This window comes from Salvelinus alpinus, chromosome 2 (genome assembly GCF_045679555.1).
Source record: "Salvelinus alpinus chromosome 2, SLU_Salpinus.1, whole genome shotgun sequence".
NCBI lineage: Eukaryota > Metazoa > Chordata > Actinopteri > Salmoniformes > Salmonidae > Salvelinus > Salvelinus alpinus.
In genome coordinates this window covers 99,646,080-99,671,091 of record NC_092087.1, presented here as the reverse complement: position 1 = coordinate 99,671,091, position 25,012 = coordinate 99,646,080, and the positions used below count along the sequence as shown (strand labels likewise).

Below are 25,012 nucleotides of genomic sequence, written 5' to 3'. Positions count from 1 at the left end.
TAGTAACACGAAGCGGATTTAACTTCTTTAGGAGAACAGCCATCATGTTGGAAACAGACAGTCAGCATGCTGTCATCCAGAGAACAGCCATCATGTTGGAAACAGACAGTCAGCATGCTGTCATCCAGAGAACAGCCATCATGTTGGAAACAGACAGTCAGCATGCTGTCATCCAGAGAACAGCCATCATGTTGGAAACAGACAGTCAGCATGCTGTCATCCAGAGAACAGCCGTCATGTTGGAAACAGACAGTCAGCATGCTGTCATCCAGAGAACAGCCATCATGTTGGAAACAGACAGTCAGCATGCTGTCATCCAGAGAACAGCCATCATGTTGGAAACAGACAGTCAGCATGCTGTCATCCAGAGAACAGCCATCATGTTGGAAACAGACATTCAGCATGCTGTCATCCAGAGAACAGCCATCATGTTGGAAACAGACAGTCAGCATGCTGTCATCCAGAGAACAGCCGTCATGTTGGAAACAGACAGTCAGCATGCTGTCATCCAGAGAACAGCCGTCATGTTGGAAACAGACAGTCAGCATGCTGTCATCCAGAGAACAGCCATCATGTTGGAAACAGACATTCAGCATGCTGTCATCCAGAGAACAGCCGTCATGTTGGAAACAGACAGTCAGCATGCTGTCATCCAGAGAACAGCCGTCATGTTGGAAACAGACAGTCAGCATGCTGTCATCCAGAGAACAGCCGTCATGTTGGAAACAGACAGTCAGCATGCTGTCATCCAGAGAACAGCCGTCATGTTGGAAACAGACATTCAGCATGCTGTCATCCAGAGAACAGCCATCATGTTGGAAACAGACAGTCAGCATGCTGTCATCCAGAGAACAGCCGTCATGTTGGAAACAGACAGTCAGCATGCTGTCATCCAGAGAACAGCCGTCATGTTGGAAACAGACAGTCAGCATGCTGTCATCCAGAGAACAGCCGTCATGTTGGAAACAGACATTCAGCATGCTGTCATCCAGAGAACAGCCATCATGTTGGAAACAGACATTCAGCATGCTGTCACCCAGAGAACAGCCATCATGTTGGAAACAGACAGTCAGCATGCTGTCATCCAGAGAACAGCCATCATGTTGGAAACAGACATTCAGCATGCTGTCATCCAGAGAACAGCCATCATGTTGGAAACAGACATTCAGCATGCTGTCACCCAGAGAACAGCCATCATGTTGGAAACAGACAGTCAGCATGCTGTCATCCAGAGAACAGCCATCATGTTGGAAACAGACATTCAGCATGCTGTCATCCAGAGAACAGCCATCATGTTGGAAACAGACATTCAGCATGCTGTCACCCAGAGAACAGCCATCATGTTGGAAACAGACAGTCAGCATGCTGTCACCCAGAGAACAGCCATCATGTTGGAAACAGACAGTCAGCATGCTGTCATCCAGAGAACAGCCATCATGTTGGAAACAGACAGTCAGCATGCTGTCATCCAGAGAACAGCCATCATGTTGGAAACAGACAGTCAGCATGCTGTCATCCAGAGAACAGCCATCATGTTGGAAACAGACAGTCAGCATGCTGTCATCCAGAGAACAGCCATCATGTTGGAAACAGACATTCAGCATGCTGTCACCCAGAGAACAGCCATCATGTTGGAAACAGACAGTCAGCATGCTGTCATCCAGAGAACAGCCATCATGTTGGAAACAGACAGTCAGCATGCTGTCACCCAGAGTACAGCCATCATGTTGGAAACAGACAGTCAGCATGCTGTCATCCAGAGTACAGCCGTCATGTTGGAAACAGACAGTCAGCATGCTGTCACCCAGAGAACAGCCATCATGTTGGAAACAGACAGTCAGCATGCTGTCACCCAGAGAACAGCCGTCATGTTGGAAAAAGACAGTCAGCATGCTGTCACCCAGAGTACAGCCGTCATGTTGGAAACAGACAGTCAGCATGCTGTCACCCAGAGAACAGCCATCATGTTGGAAACAGACAGTCAGCATGCTGTCACCCAGAGTACAGCCATCATGTTGGAAACAGACATTCAGCATGCTGTCACCCAGAGAACAGTCATCATGTTGGAAACAGACAGTCAGCATGCTGTCACCCAGAGAACAGCCATCATGTTGGAAACAGACAGTCAGCATGCTGTCACCCAGAGTACAGCCATCATGTTGGAAACAGACAGTCAGCATGCTGTCACCCAGAGAACAGCCATCATGTTGGAAACAGACAGTCAGCATGCTGTCACCCAGAGTACAGCCATCATGTTGGAAACAGACAGTCAGCATGCTGTCACCCAGAGTACAGCCATCATGTTGGAAACAGACAGTCAGCATGCTGTCATCCAGAGAACAGCCATCGTGTTGGAAACAGACAGTCAGCATGCTGTCACCCAGAGTACAGCCGTCATGTTGGAAACAGACAGTCAGCATGCTGTCACCCAGAGTACAGCCGTCATGTTGGAAACAGACAGTCAGCATGCTGTCACCCAGAGTCACGTTCATAATCCAAGATTTAGCTTCAATAATTAACGTACAAAGAGTTTGATCTGCTTCCTGTTTTGATTTTTACCATGGGGAAAATATTGAGATACTGGCATCATCACAGCCCTAGTCTAGTCTGATGAGGGAATATATATATATTACACACAATCTACACACAATACCCCATAAGGACAAAGCAAAAACTGTTTTTTTTTTGTTGTTGACATTTATTAAAAATAAAAGACTATGACATTTACATAAGTATTCAGACCCTTTACTCAGTACTTTGTTGAAGCGCCTTTGGTAGCGATTACAGCCTTGGGTCTTCTTGGGTATGACGCCACAAGTTTGGCACACCTGTATTTGGGGAGTTTCTCCCATTCTTCTCTGCAGATCCTCTCAAGCTCTGTCAGGTTGGATGGGGAGCGTAGCTGCACAGCTATTTTCAGGTCTCTCCAGAGATGTTCGATCGGGTTCAAGTCCGGGCTCTGGCTGGGCCACTCAAGGACATTCAGAGACTTGTCCCGAAGGCACTCCTGTGTTGTCTTGGCTGTGTGCTTAGGGTCGTTGTCCTGTTGAAAGGTGAACCTTCACCCCAGTCTGAGGTCCTGAGCGCTCTGGAGCAGGTTTTCATCAAGGATCTCTCTGTACTTTGCACCGTTCATCTTTCCCTCGATCCTGACTAGTCTCCCAGTCCCTCCCTCTGAAAAACATCCCCACAGCATGATGCTGCCACCATCATGCTTCACTATAGTGATGGTGTCAGGTTTCCTCCAGACGTGACGCTTGGCATTCAGGCCAAAGAGTTCAGTCTTGGTTTCATCAGAGCAGAGAATCTTGTTTTTCATGGTCTGAGTATCCTTTAGGTGCCTTTTGGCAAACTCCAAGCGGGCTGTCGTGCCTTTTACTGAGGAGTGGCTTCCGTCTGGCAATTCGGTACCATAAAGGCCTTCTGGAAGGTTCTCCCATCTCCACAGAGGAACTCTGGAGCTCTGTCAGAGTGATCATTGGGTTCTTGGTCACCTCCCTGACCAAGGCCCTTCTCCCCCGATTTCTCAGTTTGGCCGGGAGGACAGCTCTAGGAAGAGTCTTGGTGGTTCCAAACTTCTTCCATTTAAGAATGATGAGGCCACTGTTCTCGGGGACCTTCAATGCTGTAGACATTTTTTGGTACCCTTCCCCAGATCTGTGCCTTGACACAATCCTGTCTCGGAGCTCAATGGACAATTCCTTCGACCTCATGGCTTGGTTTTTGCTCTGACATTCACTGTCAACTGTGGGACCTTATATAGACAGGTGTGTGCCTTTCCAAATCATGTCCAATCAATTGAATTTACCACAGGTGGACTCCAATCGAGTTGTAGAAACATCTCAAGGATGATCAATGGAAACAGGATGCACCTGAGCTCAATTTCAACTGTCATAGCAACGGGTCTGAATACTTATGTAAATACGGTATTTCTGTTTTTATATTTTTTTGCAAATATTTCTATCAAATCCTGTTTTCGCTTTTGTCATTATGGGGTATTACGATGTCATTATGGGGTATTGTGATGTCATTATGGGGTATTGTGATGTCATTATGGGGTATTGTGATGTCATTATGGGGTGTTGTGTGTAGATTGATGAGAATTTGCTATTTAATCAATTTTAGAACAAGGCTGTAATGTAACAAAATGTGGAAAAAGTGAAGGTCTGAATACTTTCCGTGTGTGGTGTGTGTGTGTGTGTGTGTGTGTGTGTAACCTCCTCTCAGACCATGCAGAGAGCCGGTAGTTAACCCCTACTACTACGTGAACATGGGTTCTGCTCGCGCCCCGGCAACCAGCGCTAACGACAGTGAACAGCAGAGCATGTCCAGCGTCTCCGACGGCGACACACTCTCACTGACCGACAGCAGTGTGTGAGTACACACACACACACTGAAATACACACACACACACAAACATATCCTCTATCTCTCTCACACACACACACACACACACACACACACACACACACACACACACACACACTGAAATACACACACACACACAAACATATCCTCTATCTCACACACACACACACACACACACACACACACACACACACACACACACACACATACACACACACAGTCATGGACTTTTTGCACAAACACACTGAAACACATTCTTCTGAATACTAACGTGTGTGTGTGTTGCAGGGATGGTGTTCCACCCTACCGGTATCGTAAACAGCATCGTAGAGAGATGCATGAAAGTGCCAAAGCCAACGGACGTGTGCCCCTACCTCATATACCTGTAAGTAGTATACACACTACTTTATACCCTACCTCATATACCTGTAAGTAGTATACACACTACTTTATACCCTACCTCACATACCTGTAAGTACTATACACACTACTTTATACCCTACCTCACATACCTGTAAGTAGTATACACACTACTTTATACTCTACCTCACATACCTGTAAGTAGTATACACACTACTTTATACCCTACCTCACATACCTGTAAGTAGTATATACACTACTTTATACCCTACCTCACATACCTGTAAGTAGTATACACACTACTTTATACCCTACCTCATATACCTGTAAGTAGTATATACACTACTTTATACCCTACTTCATATACCTGTAAGTAGTATACACACTACTTTATACCCTACCTCATATACCTGTAAGTAGTATACACACTACACACTACTTTATACCCTACCTCACATACCTGTAAGTAGTATACACACTACTTTATACCCTACCTCATATACCTGTAAATAGTATATACACTACTTTATACCCTACCTCATATACCTGTAAGTAGTATACACACTACTTTATACCCTACCTCATAAACAGTTGAAGTTGGAAGTTTACATACACCTTAGCCAAATACATTTAAACTCAGTTTTTCACAATTCCTGATATGTAATCCTAGTAAAAGTTCCCTGTTTTAGGTCAGTTAGGATCACCACTTTATTTTAAGAATGTGAAATGTCAGAATAATAGTAGAGAGAATGATTTATTTCAGCTTTAATTTCTTTCATTACATTCCCAGTGGGTCAGAAGTTTACATACACTCAATTAGTATTTGGTAGCATTGTCTTTAAATTGTTTAACTTGGGTCAAACGTTTCGGGTAGCCTTCCACAAGCTTCCCACAATAAGTTGGGTGAATTTTGACCCATTCCTCCTGACAGAGCTGGTGTAACTGAGTCAGGTTTGTAGGCCTCCTTGCTCGCACACGCTTTTTCATTTCTGCCCACACATTTTCTATAGGATTGAGTTCAGGGCTTTGTGATGGCCACTCCAATACCTTGACTTTGTTGTACTTAAGCCATTTTGCCACAACTTTGGAAGTATGCTTGGGGTCATTGTCCATTTGGAAGACCCAGTTACGACCAAGCTTTAACTTCCTGACTGATGTCTTGAGATGTTGCTTCAATATATCCACATAATTTTCCTCCCTCATAATGCCATCTATTTTGTGAAGTGCACCAGTCCCTCCTGCAGCAAAGCACCCCCACAACATGATGCTGCCACCCCCGTGCTTCACGGTTGGGATGGTGTTCTTCGGCTTACAAGCCTCCCCCTTTTTCCTCCAAACATAACGATGGTAATTATGGCCAAACAGTTTTATTTTTGTTTCATCAGACCAGAGGACATTTCACCAAAAAGTACAATCTTTGTCCCCATATGCAGTTTCAAACCGTAGTCTGGCTTTTTTATGGCTGTTTTGGAGCAGTGGCTTCTTCCTTGCTGAGCGACCTTTCAGGTTATGTCGATATAGGACTCGTTTGACTGTGGATACAGATACTTTTGTACCTGTTTCCTCCATCTTCACAAGGTCCTTTGGTGTTGTTCTGGGATTGATTTGCACTTTTTGTACACCAAAGTACGTTCATCTCTAGGAGACAGAACGCGTCTCCTTCCTGAGTGGTCTGCGTGGTCCTATGGTATTTATACTTGTGTACTATTGTTTGAACAGATGAACGTGGTACCTTCAGGCATTTGGAAATTGCTCCCAAGGATGAACCTGACTTGTGGAGGTCTACAATTTTTTCTCTGAGGTCTTGGCTGATTTCTTTTGATTTTCCCATGATGTCAAGCAAATAGGCACTGAGTTTGAAGGTAGGCCTTGAAATACATCCACAGGTACACCTCCAATTGACTCAAATGATGTCAATTAGCCTATCAGAATCTTCAAAAGCCATGACATCATGTTCTGGAATTTTCCAAGCTGTTTAAAGGCACAGTCAACATAGTGTATGTAAACTTCTGACCCACTGGACATGTGATACAGTGAAATAATCTGTCTGTAAACAATTGTTGAAAAAATTACTTGTCATGCACAAAGTAGATGTCCTAACCGACTTGCCAAAACTATAGTTTGTTAATAAGAAATTTGTGGAGTGGTTGAAAAACGAGATTTAATGACTCCAACCTAAGTGTATGTAAACTTCAGACTTCAACTGTATATACATTATATCTGATAGATGTTCTGTGGTCACAACGGTAGACCGTGTGAATGATGTTTATCTGATAGATGTTCTGTGTGTAGCGTACGTACCGTGTGCCAAAGGATGTCCACGTTGAGCCGGAGAGGTTTGCTGTTGACCTCATCAGTCGACTGGAGGAAGTGCTGAGAGAGAGAGAAGCACAGGAGAGACTGGAGGAGAGACTGAAGAGGGTCAGACTGGTACGTACTGGGGGGGGTGTGTGTTGAAGAGGGTCAGACTGGTACGTACTGGGGGGGTGTGTGTGTGAGAGGGTCAGACTGGTACGTACTGGGGGGGTGTGTGTGTGAGAGGGTCAGACTGGTACGTACTGGGGGGGTGTGTGTGTGAGAGGGTCAGACTGGTACGTACTGGTGGGGTGTGTGTTGAATAGGGTCAGACTGGTACGTCCTGGGGGGGTGTGTGTTGAAGAGGGTCAGACTGGTACGTCCTGGGGGGGTGTGTGTTGAAGAGGGTCAGACTGGTACGTCCTGGGGGGGTGTGTGTTGAAGAGGGTCAGACTGGTACGTACTGGGGGGGTGTGTGTTGAAGAGGGTCAGACTGGTACGTCCTGGGGGGGTGTGTGTTGAAGAGGGTCAGACTGGTACGTCCTGGGGGGGTGTGTGTTGAAGAGGGTCAGACTGGTACGTACTGGGGGGGTGTGTGTTGAAGAGGGTCAGACTGGTACGTACTGGGGGGGTGTGTGTGTGACGTATCTGTGATGTGTGCGTAGTTTGGATGTGTGTGTGTGTGTGTTGGACGGTAATCATCCCACACACACTAACCTGCTTCTCCTCTCACCCCGCCCCCTTCTTTCCTCTCCTGCTCTGTGATAGGAGGAGGAGGGCGACGACGCCGACGTCTCCATGGTAAACTCCCTCCCCCCCTACGGCAACAAGCCCCTCCCTGCCTCCACCTCGTCCCTCCACCCCCACTACGGGTCCCGTTATTCAGAGACCTCGTACAACGGTGTTCTGGCGCTACAGGACGCGCACGAGGAGAACCCGGAGTCCATCTTGGACGAACACGTGCAGAGAGTGATGAAGACGCCGGGGTGCCAGTCACCAGGCACCGGGAGACACTCACCCAAGTCCCGCTCCCCCGACGGGGGGGTAGGAGGGGTAGGGGTGTACCCTCCGCCTCACTCTGGGAGAACCCAGGGGCCTCCAGGGGTGAAAGGCCACAAGCCAGGAGCCAAGGGAGGGGACCCAGCGGGGATGGGAGCAGGTATGTTGATGTCTTTATTTATCCAGGTTAGTCTCAATGATAAACCTCTTCTAGTGTTGATGTGGTCTTTATTTATCCAGGTTAGTCTCAATGATAAACCTCTTCTAGTGTTATTTATCCAGGTTAGTCTCAATGATAAACCTCTTCTAGTGTTGATGTCTTTATTTATCCAGGTTAGTCTCAATGATAAACCTCTTCTAGTGTTATTTATCCAGGTTAGTCTCAATGATAAACCTCTTCTAGTGTTGATGTCTTTATTTATCCAGGTTAGTCTCAATGATAAACCTCTTCTAGTGATGATGTGGTCTTTATTTATCCAGGTTAGTCTCAGTGATAAACCTCTTCTAGTGTTATTTATCCAGGTTAGTCTCAATGATAAACCTCTTCTAGTGTTATTTATCCAGGTTAGTCTCAATGATAAACCTCTTCTAGTGTTATTTATCCAGGTTAGTCTCAATGATAAACCTCTTCTAGTGTTGATGTGGTCTTTATTTATCCAGGTTAGTCTCAGTGATAAACCTCTTCTAGTGTTATTTATCCAGGTTAGTCTCAATGATAAACCTCTTCTAGTGTTATTTATCCAGGTTAGTCTCAATGATAAGCCTCTTCTAGTGTTATTTATCCAGGTTAGTCTCAATGATAAACCTCTTCTAGTGTTATTTATCCAGGTTAGTCTCAATGATAAACCTCTTCTAGTGTTATTTATCCAGGTTAGTCTCAATGATAAACCTCTTCTAGTGTTATTTATCCAGGTTAGTCTCAATGATAAGCCTCTTCTAGTGTTATTTATCCAGGTTAGTCTCAATGATAAACCTCGTCTAGTGTTATTTATCCAGGTTAGTCTCAATGATAAACCTCTTCTAGTGTTATTTATCCAGGTTAGTCTCAATGATAAACCTCTTCTAGTGTTATTTATCCAGGTTAGTCTCAGTGATAAACCTCTTCTAGTGTTATTTATCCAGGTTAGTCTCAATGATAAACCTCTTCTAGTGTTGTGGTCTTTATTTATCCAGGTTAGTCTCAATGATAAACCTCTTCTAGTGTTATTTATCCAGGTTAGTCTCAGTGATAAACCTCTTCTAGTGTTATTTATCCAGGTTAGTCTCAATGATAAACCTCTTCTAGTGTTGATGTGGTCTTTATTTATCCAGGTTAGTCTCAATTAGGGCAGACCCCATTTAGGTTCCTCTCTAGGTTTCTTCCTAGGTTTTGGCCTTTCTAGGGAGTTTTTCCTAGCCACCGTGCTTCTACACCTGCATTGCTTGCTGTTTGGGGTTTTATGCTGGGTTTCTGTACAGCACTTTGAGATATCAGCTGATGTACGAAGGGCTTTATATATACATTTGATTGATGGACTAGTCCATTGCGGAGGCCTGTCTGGGTGGACTAGTCCATTGCGGAGGCCTGCCTGGGTGGACTAGTCCATTGCGGAGGCCTGCCTGGGTGGACTAGTCCATTGCGGAGGCCTGCCTGGGTGGACTAGTCCATTGCGGAGGCCTGTCTGGGTGGACTAGTCCATTGCGGAGGCCTGCCTGGGTGGACTAGTCCATTGCGGAGGCCTGCCTGGGTGGACTAGTCCATTGCGGAGGCCTGCCTGGGTGGACTAGTCCATTGCGGAGGCCTGCCTGGGTGGACTAGTCCATTGCGGAGGCCTGCCTGGGTGGACTAGTCCATTGCGGAGGCCTGTCTGGGTGGACTAGTCCATTGCGGAGGCCTGCCTGGGTGGACTAGTCCATTGCGGAGGCCTGCCTGGGTGGACTAGTCCATTGCGGAGGCCTGCCTGGGTGGACTAGTCCATTGCGGAGGCCTGCCTGGGTGGACTAGTCCATTGCGGAGTCCACGTAGATGGCACACTTGTATCATCAGTAGTACATTGACCGTTAATTAATCCTCATTTCTAATCTAGAATGTTTGTTGGTTTACGGATTTTTTTTCTTGTTCGTGCATTCAATATTATTATTCCAGTCTTCCCGTGTTATTGTAGGAGTGGACGTGTTGTTTACAGAGCGCACAGGCTACACTTATCAGGAAAAAAGTTTTGGATTATTTCATTCCATTTTCATTCCGTTCTCAATTTATTCTTTGTATTTTGTTTGTAGAGATCCTGTCAATCTTGAGTAACGACACGCACCTGATTTGCGCATAGAAGTTGTCCTATAGGCTACCTGGCCTGATTTACACATAGTAGTAGTCCTATAGGCTACCTGGCCTGATTACACATAGTAGTAGTCCTATAGGCTACCTGGCCTGATTACACATAGTAGTAGTCCTATAGGCTACCTGGCCTGATTACACATAGTAGTAGTCCTATAGGCTACCTGGCCTGATTTACACATAGTAGTAGTCCTATAGGCTACCTGGCCTGATTACACATAGTAGTAGTCCTATAGGCTACCTGGCCTGATTACACATAGTAGTAGTCCTATAGGCTACCTGGCCTGATTACACATAGTAGTAGTCCTATAGGCTACCTGGCCTGATTACACATAGCAGTAGTCCTGTAGGCTACCTGGCCTGATTACACATAGTAGTAGTCCTATAGGCTACCTGGCCTGATTACACATAGTAGTAGTCCTATAGGCTACCTGGCCTGATTACACATAGAAGTAGTCCAAGGCTACCTGGCCTGATTACACATAGTAGTAGTCCTATAGGCTACCTGGCCTGATTACACATAGTAGTAGTCCTATAGGCTACCTGGCCTGATTACACATAGTAGTAGTCCTATAGGCTACCTGGCCTGATTACACATAGTAGTAGTCCTATAGGCTACCTGGCCTGATTACACATAGTAGTAGTCCTATAGGCTACCTGGGCTGATTACACATAGTAGTAGTCCTATAGGCTACCTGGCCCGATTACACATAGTAGTAGTCCTATAGGCTACCTGGCCCGATTACACATAGTAGTAGTCCTATAGGCTACCTGGTCTGATTACACATAGCAGTAGTCCTATAGGCTACCTGGCCCGATTACACATAGAAGTTGTCCTATAGGCTACCTGGCCTGATTACACATAGTAGTAGTCCTATAGGCTACCTGGCCTGATTACACATAGTAGTAGTCCTATAGGCTACCTGGCCTGATTACACATAGTAGTAGTCCTATAGGCTACCTGGCCTGATTACACATAGTAGTAGTCCTATAGGCTACCTGGCCTGATTTACACATAGTAGTAGTCCTATAGGCTACCTGGCCTGATTACACATAGTAGTAGTCCTATAGGCTACCTGGCCTGATTACACATAGCAGTAGTCCTATAGGCTACCTGGTCTGATTACACATAGCAGTAGTCCTATAGGCTACCTGGCCCGATTACACATAGTAGTAGTCCTATAGGCTACCTGGCCTGATTACACATAGTAGTAGTCCTATAGGCTACCTGGCCTGATTACACATAGTAGTAGTCCTATAGGCTACCTGGCCTGATTACACATAGTAGTAGTCCTATAGGCTACCTGGCCTGATTACACATAGTAGTAGTCCTATAGGCTACCTGGCCTGATTACACATAGTAGTAGTCCTATAGGCTACCTGGCCTGATTACACATAGTAGTAGTCCTATAGGCTACCTGGCCTGATTACACATAGTAGTAGTCCTATAGGCTACCTGGCCTGATTTACACATAGTAGTAGTCCTATAGGCTACCTGGCCTGATTACACATAGTAGTAGTCCTATAGGCTACCTGGCCTGATTACACATAGTAGTAGTCCTATAGGCTACCTGGCCTGATTACACATAGTAGTAGTCCCATAGGCTACCTGGCCTGATTTACACATAGTAGTAGTCCTATAGGCTACCTGGGCTGATTACACATAGAAGTAGTCCTATAGGCTACCTGGCCTGATTACACATAGTAGTAGTCCTATAGGCTACCTGGCCTGGTTACACATAGTAATAGTCCAAGGCTACCTGGCCTGATTACACATAGTGGTAGTCCTATAGGCTACCTGGCCTGATTACACATAGTAGTAGTCCAAGGCTACCTGGCCTGATTACACATAGTAGTAGTCCTATAGGCTACCTGGCCTGATTACACATAGTAGTAGTCCTATAGGCTACCTGGCCTGATTACACATAGTAGTAGTCCTATAGGCTACCTGGCCTGATTACACATAGTAGTAGTCCTATAGGCTACCTGGCCTGATTACACATAGTAGTAGTTCTATAGGCTACCTGGTCTGATTACACATAGTAGTAGTCCTATAGGCTACCTGGCCTGATTACACATAGTAGTAGTCCTATAGGCTACCTGGCCTGATTACACATAGTAGTAGTCCTATAGGCTACCTGGCCTGATTACACATAGTAGTAGTCCTATAGGCTACCTGGCCTGATTACACATAGTAGTAGTTCTATAGGCTACCTGGTCTGATTACACATAGTAGTAGTCCTATAGGCTACCTGGCCTGATTACACATAGTAGTAGTCCTATAGGCTACCTGGCCTGCAGGCAAATGTAATCATATAAATGTGCCCATTTGGGGATCTGACAGTATTTCTGATTGTCTTAACTCACCGTCACTGTGGAGTTTCTGAAAGTCATTTGTTCTTCGCCGCATTGAGACTGACTATAGTCCCTCCATGTAGCCTATTTTGAAAAATCTCTCCCTTTCGATTACTAATGGGCGATAACCACTCGGCATGTTGGGGGGGAAATGTAGTGCTCTGATCCGGTGGAAGCGTCATAAAATAGGCCAACCTGATTACTTCTTAGCTCGCTGGCGCGGGAAACTCTGAGGGCCCAGAATATTTTATACAATGTTGCACGTTTGTTAGCATGATGGACTAAGTTAATAGTTGATACAATGCTTCTAGTTCCTTAGACATCCCATGTAGCGTAGCCAATGTGATTTATAGGATATTTATTTTTAATCAGGATATTTTCCACCTGCATGTGGTGCCATGTTTTTTATTTGTTCGTTTATATCGGCTATTTTTACATAATGGTCATGGCAATAGAAGTTCGTTTTTAGATTTTGTATTATTTTCATTTAGATATAATTTGTTTATTAACCACATGACATTGATTTTGAGAAATGAAGACTTTTGTATTATAAATGAAACTGTTCCATGAAAACCATAACTGGCATACAGCTCGGTAGGAATGGTAGGATAACGTGGCACTCCAAATGGAAGTGGTTGCCGACCGCTGGTTTAGCCCGTTACCAGTAACTTCAGAAGCAAAATGGCAGAATCCGAGGTGAGCAGCAGCTGGAGGTTGCCAGGTTTTCTTCTTCTGGTTAGGCTATGATGATATCTAGCTCCCTCTTTAGTCATTTTTGGTGTCTTCGTTTTTTTTCTTCCTCCATCTCAGTGCTTAAAGCATCAGACAAGCTCAGTAGTCTACGTATGTTATAGTGTTGACGTTGTATAATCAATGTGATGGAGGAGTGTATTCAACCAACGGAACACAGAGCATCAGAGTAGGAGTGCTGTCCATATAATCATATTCTTTATGGTTTTTAAAGGTCAATCTGATCCTAGATCAGCACTCCTTCCCCCCCCCGAGATGCTTTATGAGTACGGGCCCAGGTATAGAGGTGAACTATATCAAAGACCACCGCTAAAACAATCTCTTTTTGAATCTGTCCATAAAGGCTGTACCACCACATGGTTACCAGCATCTTTGTTGGGTTAAAGAGGTAGAGTTCTAGTTAGTTAACCTATAGGTCTCTGTTCCCTCAGGTGTTTACCACCACAAGCATGGCTACCACCACCCCCCAGGGGGCACCAAGCCCAAAGAGCCCCAGATGGATGAGGTGGTGCTGGGTGGAGGCTCCAGGACCCAGGGGAGCGGCCTGTGGAACGGGGAGGCCCACCACTACGCTACCGGGAAGGGACGCAACTACGCAGATGGGGCTGGGACCATGGACGCGATGGGCTATAGGTTAGTATCTGGGGGGGTTTATGTGTTATCAGTGTTGTCGTACTGGAGGCTAGAACTCAGCCTTACTAATGTAGAACACTGTCCACTAGCTAGCCTTACTAATGTAGAACTCTGTCCACTAGCTAGCCTTACTAATGTAGAACACTGTCCACTAGCTAGCCTTACTAATGTAGAACGCTGTCCACTAGCTAGCCTTACTAATGTAGAACGCTGTCCACTAGCTAGCCTTACTAATGTAGAACGCTGTCCACTAGCTAGCCTTACTAATGTAGAACGCTGTCCACTAGCTAGCCTCACTAATGTAGAACTCTGTCCACTAGCTAGCCTTACTAATGTAGAACTCTGTCCACTAGCTAGCCTTACTAATGTAGAACTCTGTCCACTAGCTAGCCTCCTAATGTAGAACTCTGTCCACTAGCTAGCCTTACTAATGTAGAACGCTGTCCACTAGCTAGCCTTACTAATGTAGAACGCTGTCCACTAGCTAGCCTTACTAATGTAGAACTCTGTCCACTAGCTAGCCTTACTAATGTAGAACACTGTCCACTAGCTAGCCTTACTAATGTAGAACGCTGTCCACTAGCTAGCCTTACTAATGTAGAACGCTGTCCACTAGCTAGCCTTACTAATGTAGAACGCTGTCCACTAGCTACATTTACATTTACATTTAAGTCATTTAGCAGACGCTCTTATCCAGAGCGACTTACAAATTGGAAAGATCATACATATTCATCCTGGTCCCCCCGTGGGGAATGAACCCACAACCCTGGCGTTGCAAGCGCCATGCTCTACCAACTGAGCCACACGGGACCAGCTAGCCTTACTAATGTAGAACGCTGTCCACTAGCTAGCCTTACTAATGTAGAACTCTGTCCACTAGCTAGCCTTACTAATGTAGAACTCTGTCCACTAGCTAGCCTTACTAATGTAGAACGCTGTCCACTAGCCAGCCTTACTAATGTAGAACGCTGTCCACTAGCTAGCCTTACTAATGTAGAACGCTGTCCACTAGCTAGCCTTACTAATGTAGAACTCTGTCCACTAGCTAGCCTTACTAATGTAGAACTCTGTCCACTAGCTAGCCTTACTAATGTAGAACGCTGTCCACTAGCTAGCCTTACTAATGTAGAACTCTGTCCACTAGCTAGCCTTACTAATGTAGAACGCTGTCCACTAGCCAGCCTTACTAATGTAGAACGCTGTCCACTAGCTAGCCTTACTAATGTAGAACTCTGTCCACTAGCTAGCCTTACTAATGTAGAACACTGTCCACTAGCTAGCCTTACTAATGTAGAACTCTGTCCACTAGCTAGACTTACTAATGTAGAACACTGTCCACTAGCTAGCCTCAAAATGTAGAACGCTGTCCACTAGCTAGCCTCAAAATGTAGAACGCTGTCCACTAGCTAGCCTTACTAATGTAGAACACTGTCCACTAGCTAGCCTTACTAATGTAGAACACTGTCCACTAGCTAGCCTTACTAATGTAGAACACTGTCCACTAGCTAGGCTTACTAATGTAGAACGCTGTCCACTAGCTAGCCTTACTAATGTAGAACGCTGTCCACTAGCTACATTTACATTTACATTTAAGTCATTTAGCAGACGCTCTTATCCAGAGCGACTTACAAATTGGAAAGATCATACATATTCATCCTGGTCCCCCCGTGGGGAATGAACCCACAACCCTGGCGTTGCAAGCGCCATGCTCTACCAACTGAGCCACACGGGACCAGCTAGCCTTACTAATGTAGAACGCTGTCCACTAGCTAGCCTCAAAATGTAGAACGCTGTCCACTAGCTAGCCTCAAAATGTAGAACGCTGTCCACTAGCTAGCCTCAAAATGTAGAACGCTGTCCACTAGCTAGCCTTACTAATGTAGAACGCTGTCCACTAGCCAGCCTTACTAATGTAGAACGCTGTCCACTAGCTAGCCTTACTAATGTAGAACACTGTCCACTAGCTAGCCTTACTAATGTAGAACTCTGTCCACTAGCTAGCCTTACTAATGTAGAACACTGTCCACTAGCTAGCCTTACTAATGTAGAACGCTGTCCACTAGCTATTCTTACTAATGTAGAACTCTGTCCACTAGCTAGCCTTACTAATGTAGAACTCTGTCCACTAGCCAGCCTTACTAAGTAAGATACGATATTCAGTTTAAAAGGTGATTGGACAGAATTATTTCACCCTTAGAAGGGACTTGGAACCAGACATGGACTGGACGCCCATCTGTCTCACCATACTGACCCGTGTATCGTCATACTGATCTGTGTATCGCCATACTGACCCGTGTATCGGCAAACTGACCCGTGTATCGGCAAACTGACCCGTGTATCGGCATACTGACCCGTGTATCGCCGTACTGACCCGTGTATCGCCGTACTGACCCGTGTATCGCCATACTGACCCGTGTATCGCCATACTGACCCGTGTATCGGCAAACTGACCCGTGTATCGGCAAACTGACCCGTGTATCGGCAAACTGACCCGTATCGGCAAACTGACCCGTGTATCGCCATACTGACCCGTGTATCGGCATACTGACCCGTGTATCGGCAAACTGACCCGTGTATCGCCATACTGACCCGTGTATCGCCATACTGACCCGTGTATCGGCATACTGACCCGTGTATCGGCAAACTGACCCGTGTATCGCCATAATGACCCGTGTATCGCCATACTGACCCGTGTATCGGCATACTGACCCGTGTATCGGCAAACTGACCCGTGTATCGCCATAATGACCCGTGTATCGCCATACTGACCCGTGTATCGCCATACTGACCCGTGTATCGCCATACTGACCCGTGTATCGCCATACTGACCCGTGTATTGCCATACTGACCCGTGTATCGCAATACTGACCCGTGTATCGCCATACTGACCCGTGTATCGCCATACTGACCCGTGTATCGGCATATTGACCCGTGTATCGGCATACTGACCTTTGTGTGTGTGTGTGTTCCCTGCACCCCAGCAGTAAGGGCAGCACCCTATCGAAGCGTGGCTCTAAGAAGGGGGCGGAGCCGACAGGTAAAGGTGATGAGGGGCGTGTCCAGGAGGCCCAGGTACCGCTGGAGGACCTGGAGAGAAACCACAAGATTCTGCAGTGGATGATGGAGGGGGAGGCACTACGACACAAAAAGAACACACACGGGTAACACACACACACACACACACACAGTAGGACGCACTCTCTGTCCCTCACTTACTCCAATGTTAACTAACCTTCTCTTTCTCTCTCCCTTCTCTCTCTCCCCCCTCCCCCTCTCTTTCTCTCTCCCCTCCCCTCTTTCTCTCTCCCCTCCCCCCTCTCTTTCTCTCTCCCCTCCCCCCTCTCTTTCTCTCTCCCCTCCCCCCTCTCTTTCTCTCCTTCTCTCCCCCCCTTTCGCTTTCCTTCTCTCTCTCTCTCTCCTCTCCCCCCTCTTTCTCTCCCCCCCCCCTTTCGCTTTCCTTCTCTCCCCCATCTAGGAGTACCACAGGCTCCAGGAAGACCCAGGGGAGTGTGGAGCTGTTGAGACCCAGCTCTGTGGAGCGTCCTGGGGCCGTGCACCCCTGGGTGAGCGCCCAGCTGCGGAACAACGTGCAGCCCTCCCACCCCTTCATCCAGGACCCCACCATGCCCCCCAATCCCGCACCCAACCCCCTCACTCAGCTGGAGGAGGCCCGGAGGAGACTGGAGGAGGAGAGGAGGAGGGCCGCCCTGCTGCAGGCTAAACAGAGGTAAGAGGAGGGGTGGAGGTGGAGGGGTTAGTGTTGAGATTAGGATCAGGGGTTGAGGTGGAGGGGTTAGTGTTGAGATGGAGAGGAGCGTGTTGGTCGGTCACGTGTTAGGACCCGGTGTTGGTCGGTCACGTGTTCGGACCCGGTGTTGGTCGGTCACGTGTTCGGACCCGGTGTTGGTCGGTCACGTGTTAGGACCCGGTGTTGGTCGGTCACGTGTTAGGACCCGGTGTTGGTCGGTCACGTGTTAGGACCCGGTGTTGGGCGGTCACGTGTTAGGATCCGGTGTTGGTCGGTCACGTGTTAGGACCCGGTGTTGGGCGGTCACGTGTTAGGACACGGTGTTGGGCGGTCACGTGTTAGGACCCGGTGTTGGGCGGTCACGTGTTAGGACACGGTGTTGGGCGGTCACGTGTTAGGACCCGGTGTTAATGATTCATTAATTATGAATGATGAACAAGCTAAGTCATGCAAATATAACTTGTCTGTATATAAGAGAACTAACGGGATATAAGAGAACTAACGGGACTTCCCCGGTGGAGCTCCTGATTGACATGTGTACTATGGTGCATTCAGTTGGTTGGAACCTCTCCAGCGCACTGATAATAAAGAATGATTCATTTAAGATTGACTTCCAGTGTCCCTGTGTAGAATTTCTACTACATGATGTAAAGTTACTGGGACAGGAGGCTGTATTGGGAGAGGAGGGAGACTCCAATACGCTGATGGATCAGTCATTTTGACAGACATAAACTCTGTTTATCACCATGTACTGTCTGTCTCATGTCTCCGTCTCTCCTCTCCTCCAGACAGAAGTCTTTAAGCAGTAAGAAGCAGGTGTCACAGTGTGAGAACGTAACTGTGGCGTACTACTTCTGTGGCGAGCCAATCCCCTACCGCACCACGGTCAAAGGTCGCGTGGTGACCCTGGGACAGTTCAAGGAGCTACTCACCAAGAAGGGCTTCTACAGGTGAGAGGTCGTCGTCGTCAAAGAGATTAAGCTCTGGAGACCATGGTGGTGTTCCAAATGGCACCCTATTCCCTACGTAGTGCACTACTTGTGACCAGAGCCCTATGGGCCCTATGAAGGGAACAGGGTGAATACCATGGTGGTGTTCCAAATGGCACCCTATTCCCTACGTAGTGCACTACTTGTGACCAGAGCCCTATGGGCCCTATGAAGGGAACAGGGTGAATACCTGTGGACGATGAAGTCCTGTCTTCTAACCCTGTTCCCTACGTAGGGCACTACTTGTGTGTTGATTCATTGTGTGTGTTGATTCATTGTGTGTGTTGATTCATTGTGTGTGTTGATTCATTGTGTGTGTTGATTCATTGTGTGTGTTGATTCATTGTGTGTGTGTGTGTTGATTCATTGTGTGTGTGTGTGTGTGTGTTGATTCATTGTGTGTGTGTGTGTGTGTTGATTCATTGTGTGTGTGTGTGTGTGTTGATTCATTGTGTGTGTCTTCTAGGTTCTACTTTAAGAAGGTGAGTGATGAGTTTGACTGTGGCGTGGTGTTTGAGGAAGTCAAAGAGGACGACGCCGTCTTGCCCATCTACGAGGAGAAGATCATCGGTAAGGTAGAGAAGGTGGACTGAACCACGAAACAGGAAATGGAGCCGGGAGGAAGTGGGAAGTGGAGGAGGAACAATGACGCAGAGAAAAGACTGAACTGGAACGGAGGAAGAGGAAGAGAGTGCTTTTGGAAGAGGAGGAGCGGGGGGGGAAAGGATGAGACAGAAGGATGGAATGGTACACAGAATGTCACTGCCTGGTTCAAGCGTAGACGAACACACGTTGGGAAAGGAGGTCGAGACAGAAGGATGGAGGGAGGAACAGGGGGAACAGCCGTTCCGAACAGTCTTCCACTCCTGCTCTGGGGGACGAGACAGAAGGATGGAGGGAGGAACAGGGGGAACAGCCGTTCCGAACAGTCTTCCACTCCTGCTCTGGGAAAGCTGTTCTCCTTGCAGAACCAGCTGTTGCTATGGAGACGTCACGGTGCTCGGAACAGGATGACGGCTGAGTTCCATTCCAGAATCTCACTCCCTTCAGTCCCTAGACTCGTCACTGAGGGGGCAGAGGGGATGAATGCGGCCCAAATAGCACCCTAGACCCCAGTGATCATCGACTAGATTCAGCCACAGGCTGGTCAGGGGGCCACAGGCTGGTCAGGGGGCCGGCCACAGGCTGGTCAGGGGGCCGGCCACAGGCTGGTCAGGGGGCCGGCCACAGGCTGGTCAGGGGGCCGGCCACAGGCTGGTCAGGGGGCCTGAATATAATTACATATCATTTGTGGACTGCAAATTGACTACAACAAGCACAAACAGATAGAATATAAAAACATAATCATTTCAAACCTTGCTTACATTTGTATACAATCACATATCTCTCTATTTATGCCTGGGAATACTTTTGGAATACCGACATTTTAAATCATTTGGAGCTGAACGCCGGTGTTTCTACAAGCTGTTATGTTTCAAAATAAAAGCCCTCTGGTCCCTGGTCACTATAGGGAAGAGGCTGCCGTTTGGGACGACGGTGAGGGTTTTGATCACGGAGCCTTCATCTCCTCAACACGTGGACATCATGATGACATCATAAAGACATCATGATGACATCAAAGACGACATCATAAAGACATCATGATGACATCATAAAGACATCATGATGACATCATAAAGACATCATGATGACATCATAAAGACATCATGATGACATCGTAATGACATCATAAAGAACCTTCACGCCCCATCCTCTGATGTCACCTAGCGATGTCAAAGCATTCTGTTCAAACGAACATGGTTGTATAAAACTGGTTTACTGCATCTGTATATTTTTGATACAACGCTACGCCTACGGACATAAAAAAGGAAAAGTCGTTTTTTTACCTGTAGACATTTTAGTATTTTTTCTGGGTGGGTAATGTACAGGTACTAGTAGGTTTTAACATGTGTACAGGCTGGAGTACAGTCCCTAATGGCACCCTATTCCCTTTCTAGTGCACTACTTTTAACCAGAGCCCTATGGCCGGTGGCACCCTATTCCCTTTCTAGTGCACTACTTTTAATCAGAGCTCTATGGCCAATGGCACCCTATTCCCTTTCTAGTGCACTACTTTTAACCAGAGCCCTATGGCCGGTGGCACCCTATTCCCTTTCTAGTGCACTACTTTTAACCAGAGTCCTATGGCCAATGCCACCCTATTCCCTTTCTAGTGCACTACTTTTAACCAGAGCTCTATGGCTAATGGCACCCTATTCCCCAGCTAGTGCACTATGAGGGGGTGTTAGGGTGTGGGACTCCTTGTGTTTTTCTATGTAAAGGTATATATTGTAAAGCCAGATGGCTCCTGTAAGGGGCTGCCATCTTGTTTTCAGGCCTTCTTCTCCAGGAGACGCTTCATGTCTATTATGCCGTTCAACTGCCTCTGGCTGTTTGTCCCAAAGGGCACCGTATTCCCTATATAGTGTGATACGTTTGACCAGGGTTATGGAGCTCTGGTCAGAAGTAGTGTACTATATAGGGTATAGTGTGCACTTTGGGACATACGCTTTTGCTTATGTGCAACCCTAACCCCTTACACCCTAGGTTGAAACCCTAACCCCTACACCCTAGGTTGAAACCCTAACCCCTACACCCTAGGTTGAACCCTAATCCCTGCACCCTAGGTTGAAGCCTAATCCCTGCACCCTAGGTTGAAGCCTAATCCCTGCACCCTAGGTTGAAGCCTAATCCCTGCACCCTAGGTTGAAGCCTAATCCCTGCACCCTAGGTTGAACCCTAAACCCTACACCCTAGGTTGAACCCTAAACCCTACATCCTAGGTTGAACCCTAAACCCTACATCTTAGGCTGAACCCTAATCCCCTACACCCTAGGTTGAACCCTAACCCCCTACACTCTAGGTTGAACCCTAACCCCCTACACCCTAGGTTGAACCCTAACCCCCTACACCCTAGGTTGAACCCTAACCCCCTACACCCTAGGTTGAACCCTAACCCCCTACACTCTAGGTTGAACCCTAACCCCCTACACTCTAGGTTGAACCCCCTTACACCCTACACTCTAGGTTGAACCCCCTACACCCTAGGTTGAACCCTAACCCCCTACACCCTAGGTTGAACCCTAACCCCCTACACCCTAGGTTGAACCCTAACCCCCTACACCCTAGGTTGAACCCTAACCCCCTACACTCTAGGTTGAACCCTAACCCCCTACACCCTAGGTTGAACCCTAACCCCCTACACCCTAGGTTGAACCCTAACCCCTACACCCTAGGTTGAACCCTAACCCCTACACCCTAGGTTGAACCCTAACCCCCTACACCCTAGGTTGAACCCTAACCCCTACACCCTAGGTTGAACCCTAACCCCTACACCCTAGGTTGAACCCTAACCCCCTACACCCTAGGTTGAACCCTAACCCCTACACCCTAGGTTGAACCCTAACCCCTACACCCTAGGTTGAACCCTAACCCCTACACTCTAGGTTGAACCCTAACCCCCTACACTCTAGGTTGAACCCTAACCCCCTACACTCTAGGTTGAACCCTAACCCCCTACAACCTAGGTTGAACCCTAACCCCCTACACCCTATGTTGAACCCTAACCCCCTACACTCTAGGTTGAACCCCCCTACACCCTAGGTTGAACCCTAACCCCCTACACCCTAGGTTGAACCCTAACCCCCTACACTCTAGGTTGAACCCTAACCCCCTACACCCTAGGTTGAACCCTAACCCCCTACACCCTAGGTTGAACCCTAACCCCCTACACCCTAGGTTGAACCCTAACCCCCTACACCCTAGGTTGAACCCTAACCCCCTACACCCTAGGTTGAACCCTAACCCCATACACTCTAGGTTGAACCCTAACCCCTACACTCTAGGTTGAACCCTAACCCCCTACACCCTAGGTTGAACCCCCTACACCCTACACTCTAGGTTGAACCCTAACCCCCTACACTCTAGGTTGAACCCTAACCCCCTACACTCTAGGTTGAACCCTAACCCCCTACACCCTAGGTTGAACCCTAACCCCCTACACCCTAGGTTGAACCCCCCTACACCCTAGGTTGAACCCCCTACACCCTAGGCTGACACCCCCTACACCCTAGGTTTGGAGTGGGGGCTAGGGATCGGTTTGGAATTTGAAAACTGTCGATCATTAATGTACTGCAACTCTCCCTAACTTCTCCCCTCAGACCTGTATCTGTTTCAGATCAAAGCTGCCCCATAGCAGAGCACAGATCTGGGATCAGTTTACCCCTAACCCTGTGTTTGTGTCTCAAGTGACACCCTGTTCCCTATATAGTGCACTACTTTTCACCAGGTTTCATAGGGCTGTGGTCAGAAGTAGTGCGCTATATAGGGAATAAGGCGTCACTCTCTGGAGAGGAAACTGTCTTAGGATCTGTTTTTTACTCCAAGGTTCCTGGACTGTGTGTTCTATGTACTACGTTGTATTTCTACAATGAACCGATCTACGGTGTGTGGATCTATGTAAACAGCCAAAGAAAATCCATAACCTGTCAACCTATGTTGTGATGTCTGTACATCTCTCAAAATGCGTCTGTCTGTGTCTCTGTCCGTACAGTTAGTCCCGTCGTGAAATATCTTGTTTTATTGTGTATCTGTCTGTATGGCAGAAATTAACTTGGTTATCCCAATTTCCCCCAATAGTCCAGTCTATAATGTGGAGTTAAATGCATTGGGTTTTAAATCAACTTCTGGAGAAACAGTGCCTGAAGGTGACTTGTACTCAGATCTGGTCCAAGAGGGTAAATACACAATAGGACTATTTCATCCCAAAAAATCCAAGATGGTGACCCACTATAAATCCAAGATGGTGACCCACTATAAATCCAAGATGGTGACCCACTATAAATCCAAGATGGTGACCCACTATAAATCCAAGATGGTGACCCCCTATAAATCCAAGATGGTGACCCACTATAAATCCAAGATGGTGACCCACTATAAATCCAAGATGGTGACCCACTATCTCGTCCTCTGAATTATAACGTTTTAGATGAGAGAATGTTGTTTCATGCAACAATATCTGTCCAATAATCGGCAAGCATGTTCTCATTTTATATAAAATGTATTTTACGATTATACATTGGATTATACCCGATTTTTTTAGTTTTATTTGTAGTTGTAAACTACATTGCCCCTTTTGAATGGTATTTAATGCTGTGTTATTGGAAGTATTGGGGGGGGGGATGTCCTGGATGGCACCCTATTCTCTATTTGTAGTGCACTATATAGGGAATAGGGTGCCATTTAGGACGTCTCCCTGGAATTCTCATAAATTTTATGGGAAAAGCTGTAAGGGTCCTTTTTTTACAATGGTAATTATTATAATGAAGGTAATTTCCATTTAACTAAGTTCTTACAGGGTCACTACAGAGTATGTGGGACTGATCTACGATCAGTTTTTTTAATGAATAACATGACATTTATGTCATTTAGCAGATGTTCTTATCCAGAGCGACTTACAGTAGTGAGTGGAATACATTTTCATTGATACTGGTCCCCCCCCCTCCCCCCCCCGGCGTTGCAAGTGCCAACTGAGCCACACGGGACATTACATGGACGGGGGGGGGGGGCAGCCTGATCCTAGATCCAGCCAACCTACTCTGAGAAGATGTCTGAATACAGGCCCAGATGTCAGTGGTGGTGGGGTGAAAACTGTGCCTTTTTAATCCCATCCTAAAACGTCAATCACTGATTGTCATAACCTGTCATTACATGCATTCGCCTGTAGGTGGTGTTGTTTTTAAAATCACTGTCATTTTGTTTATTATTTTCAACCAACATTACGCTGTGTCGGTCTTGACAAGCTCTTCACTATGTAAATATGTACATTGCCATATTTCCTATGTCTTCTGTCCTCAACCCGCTGACAGACAGACAGTCTCTGAGGTTTATAAACTACACAGAGATTGCAGAGCGCTGGATTCACTTGTACATTTCTTTTTAAAAAAGGTACTTCGTTAATAAATACATTGAATAAAATACGACCCCTGTCCTTGTTGATGGAGTAGTAGAGCATCATTCTGTTGTCGTCGAGGGCCGCCGCTATGTCGTCGAGGGCCGCCGCTATGTCGTCGAGGGCCGCCGCTATGTCATCGAGGGCCGCCGCTATGTCGTCGAGGGCCGCCGCTATGTCGTCGAGGGCCGCCGCTATGTCGTCGAGGGCCG

At 46.9% G+C, this 25,012-nt stretch overlaps 1 protein-coding gene across 7 annotated transcripts in view; it reads left to right on the top strand.

Annotated features, from left to right (window-relative positions):
- Positions 1 to 24,826, top strand: part of LOC139545783 (axin-1-like) — a 61,950-nt gene extending 37,124 nt beyond the window's left edge. For 3 of the 7 annotated variants that reach the window (XM_071353968.1, XM_071353959.1, XM_071353951.1), the window contains 9 exons: positions 4,228 to 4,374; positions 4,657 to 4,753; positions 7,021 to 7,158; positions 7,792 to 8,182; positions 13,873 to 14,074; positions 17,056 to 17,235; positions 17,550 to 17,801; positions 18,611 to 18,772; positions 19,278 to 24,826. In XM_071353968.1, coding sequence (XP_071210069.1) covers positions 4,228 to 4,374; positions 4,657 to 4,753; positions 7,021 to 7,158; positions 7,792 to 8,182; positions 13,873 to 14,074; positions 17,056 to 17,235; positions 17,550 to 17,801; positions 18,611 to 18,772; positions 19,278 to 19,404 — 1,696 coding nt within the window. In that variant the 3' untranslated portion in view covers positions 19,405 to 24,826. The remainder of the gene's footprint in view (positions 1 to 4,227; positions 4,375 to 4,656; positions 4,754 to 7,020; positions 7,159 to 7,791; positions 8,183 to 13,872; positions 14,075 to 17,055; positions 17,236 to 17,549; positions 17,802 to 18,610; positions 18,773 to 19,277) is intronic. The other 4 variants (XR_011669144.1, XR_011669145.1, XR_011669140.1 and 1 more) reach the window with 4 other exon arrangements.
- Positions 24,827 to 25,012: the final 186 nt, after the last annotated feature.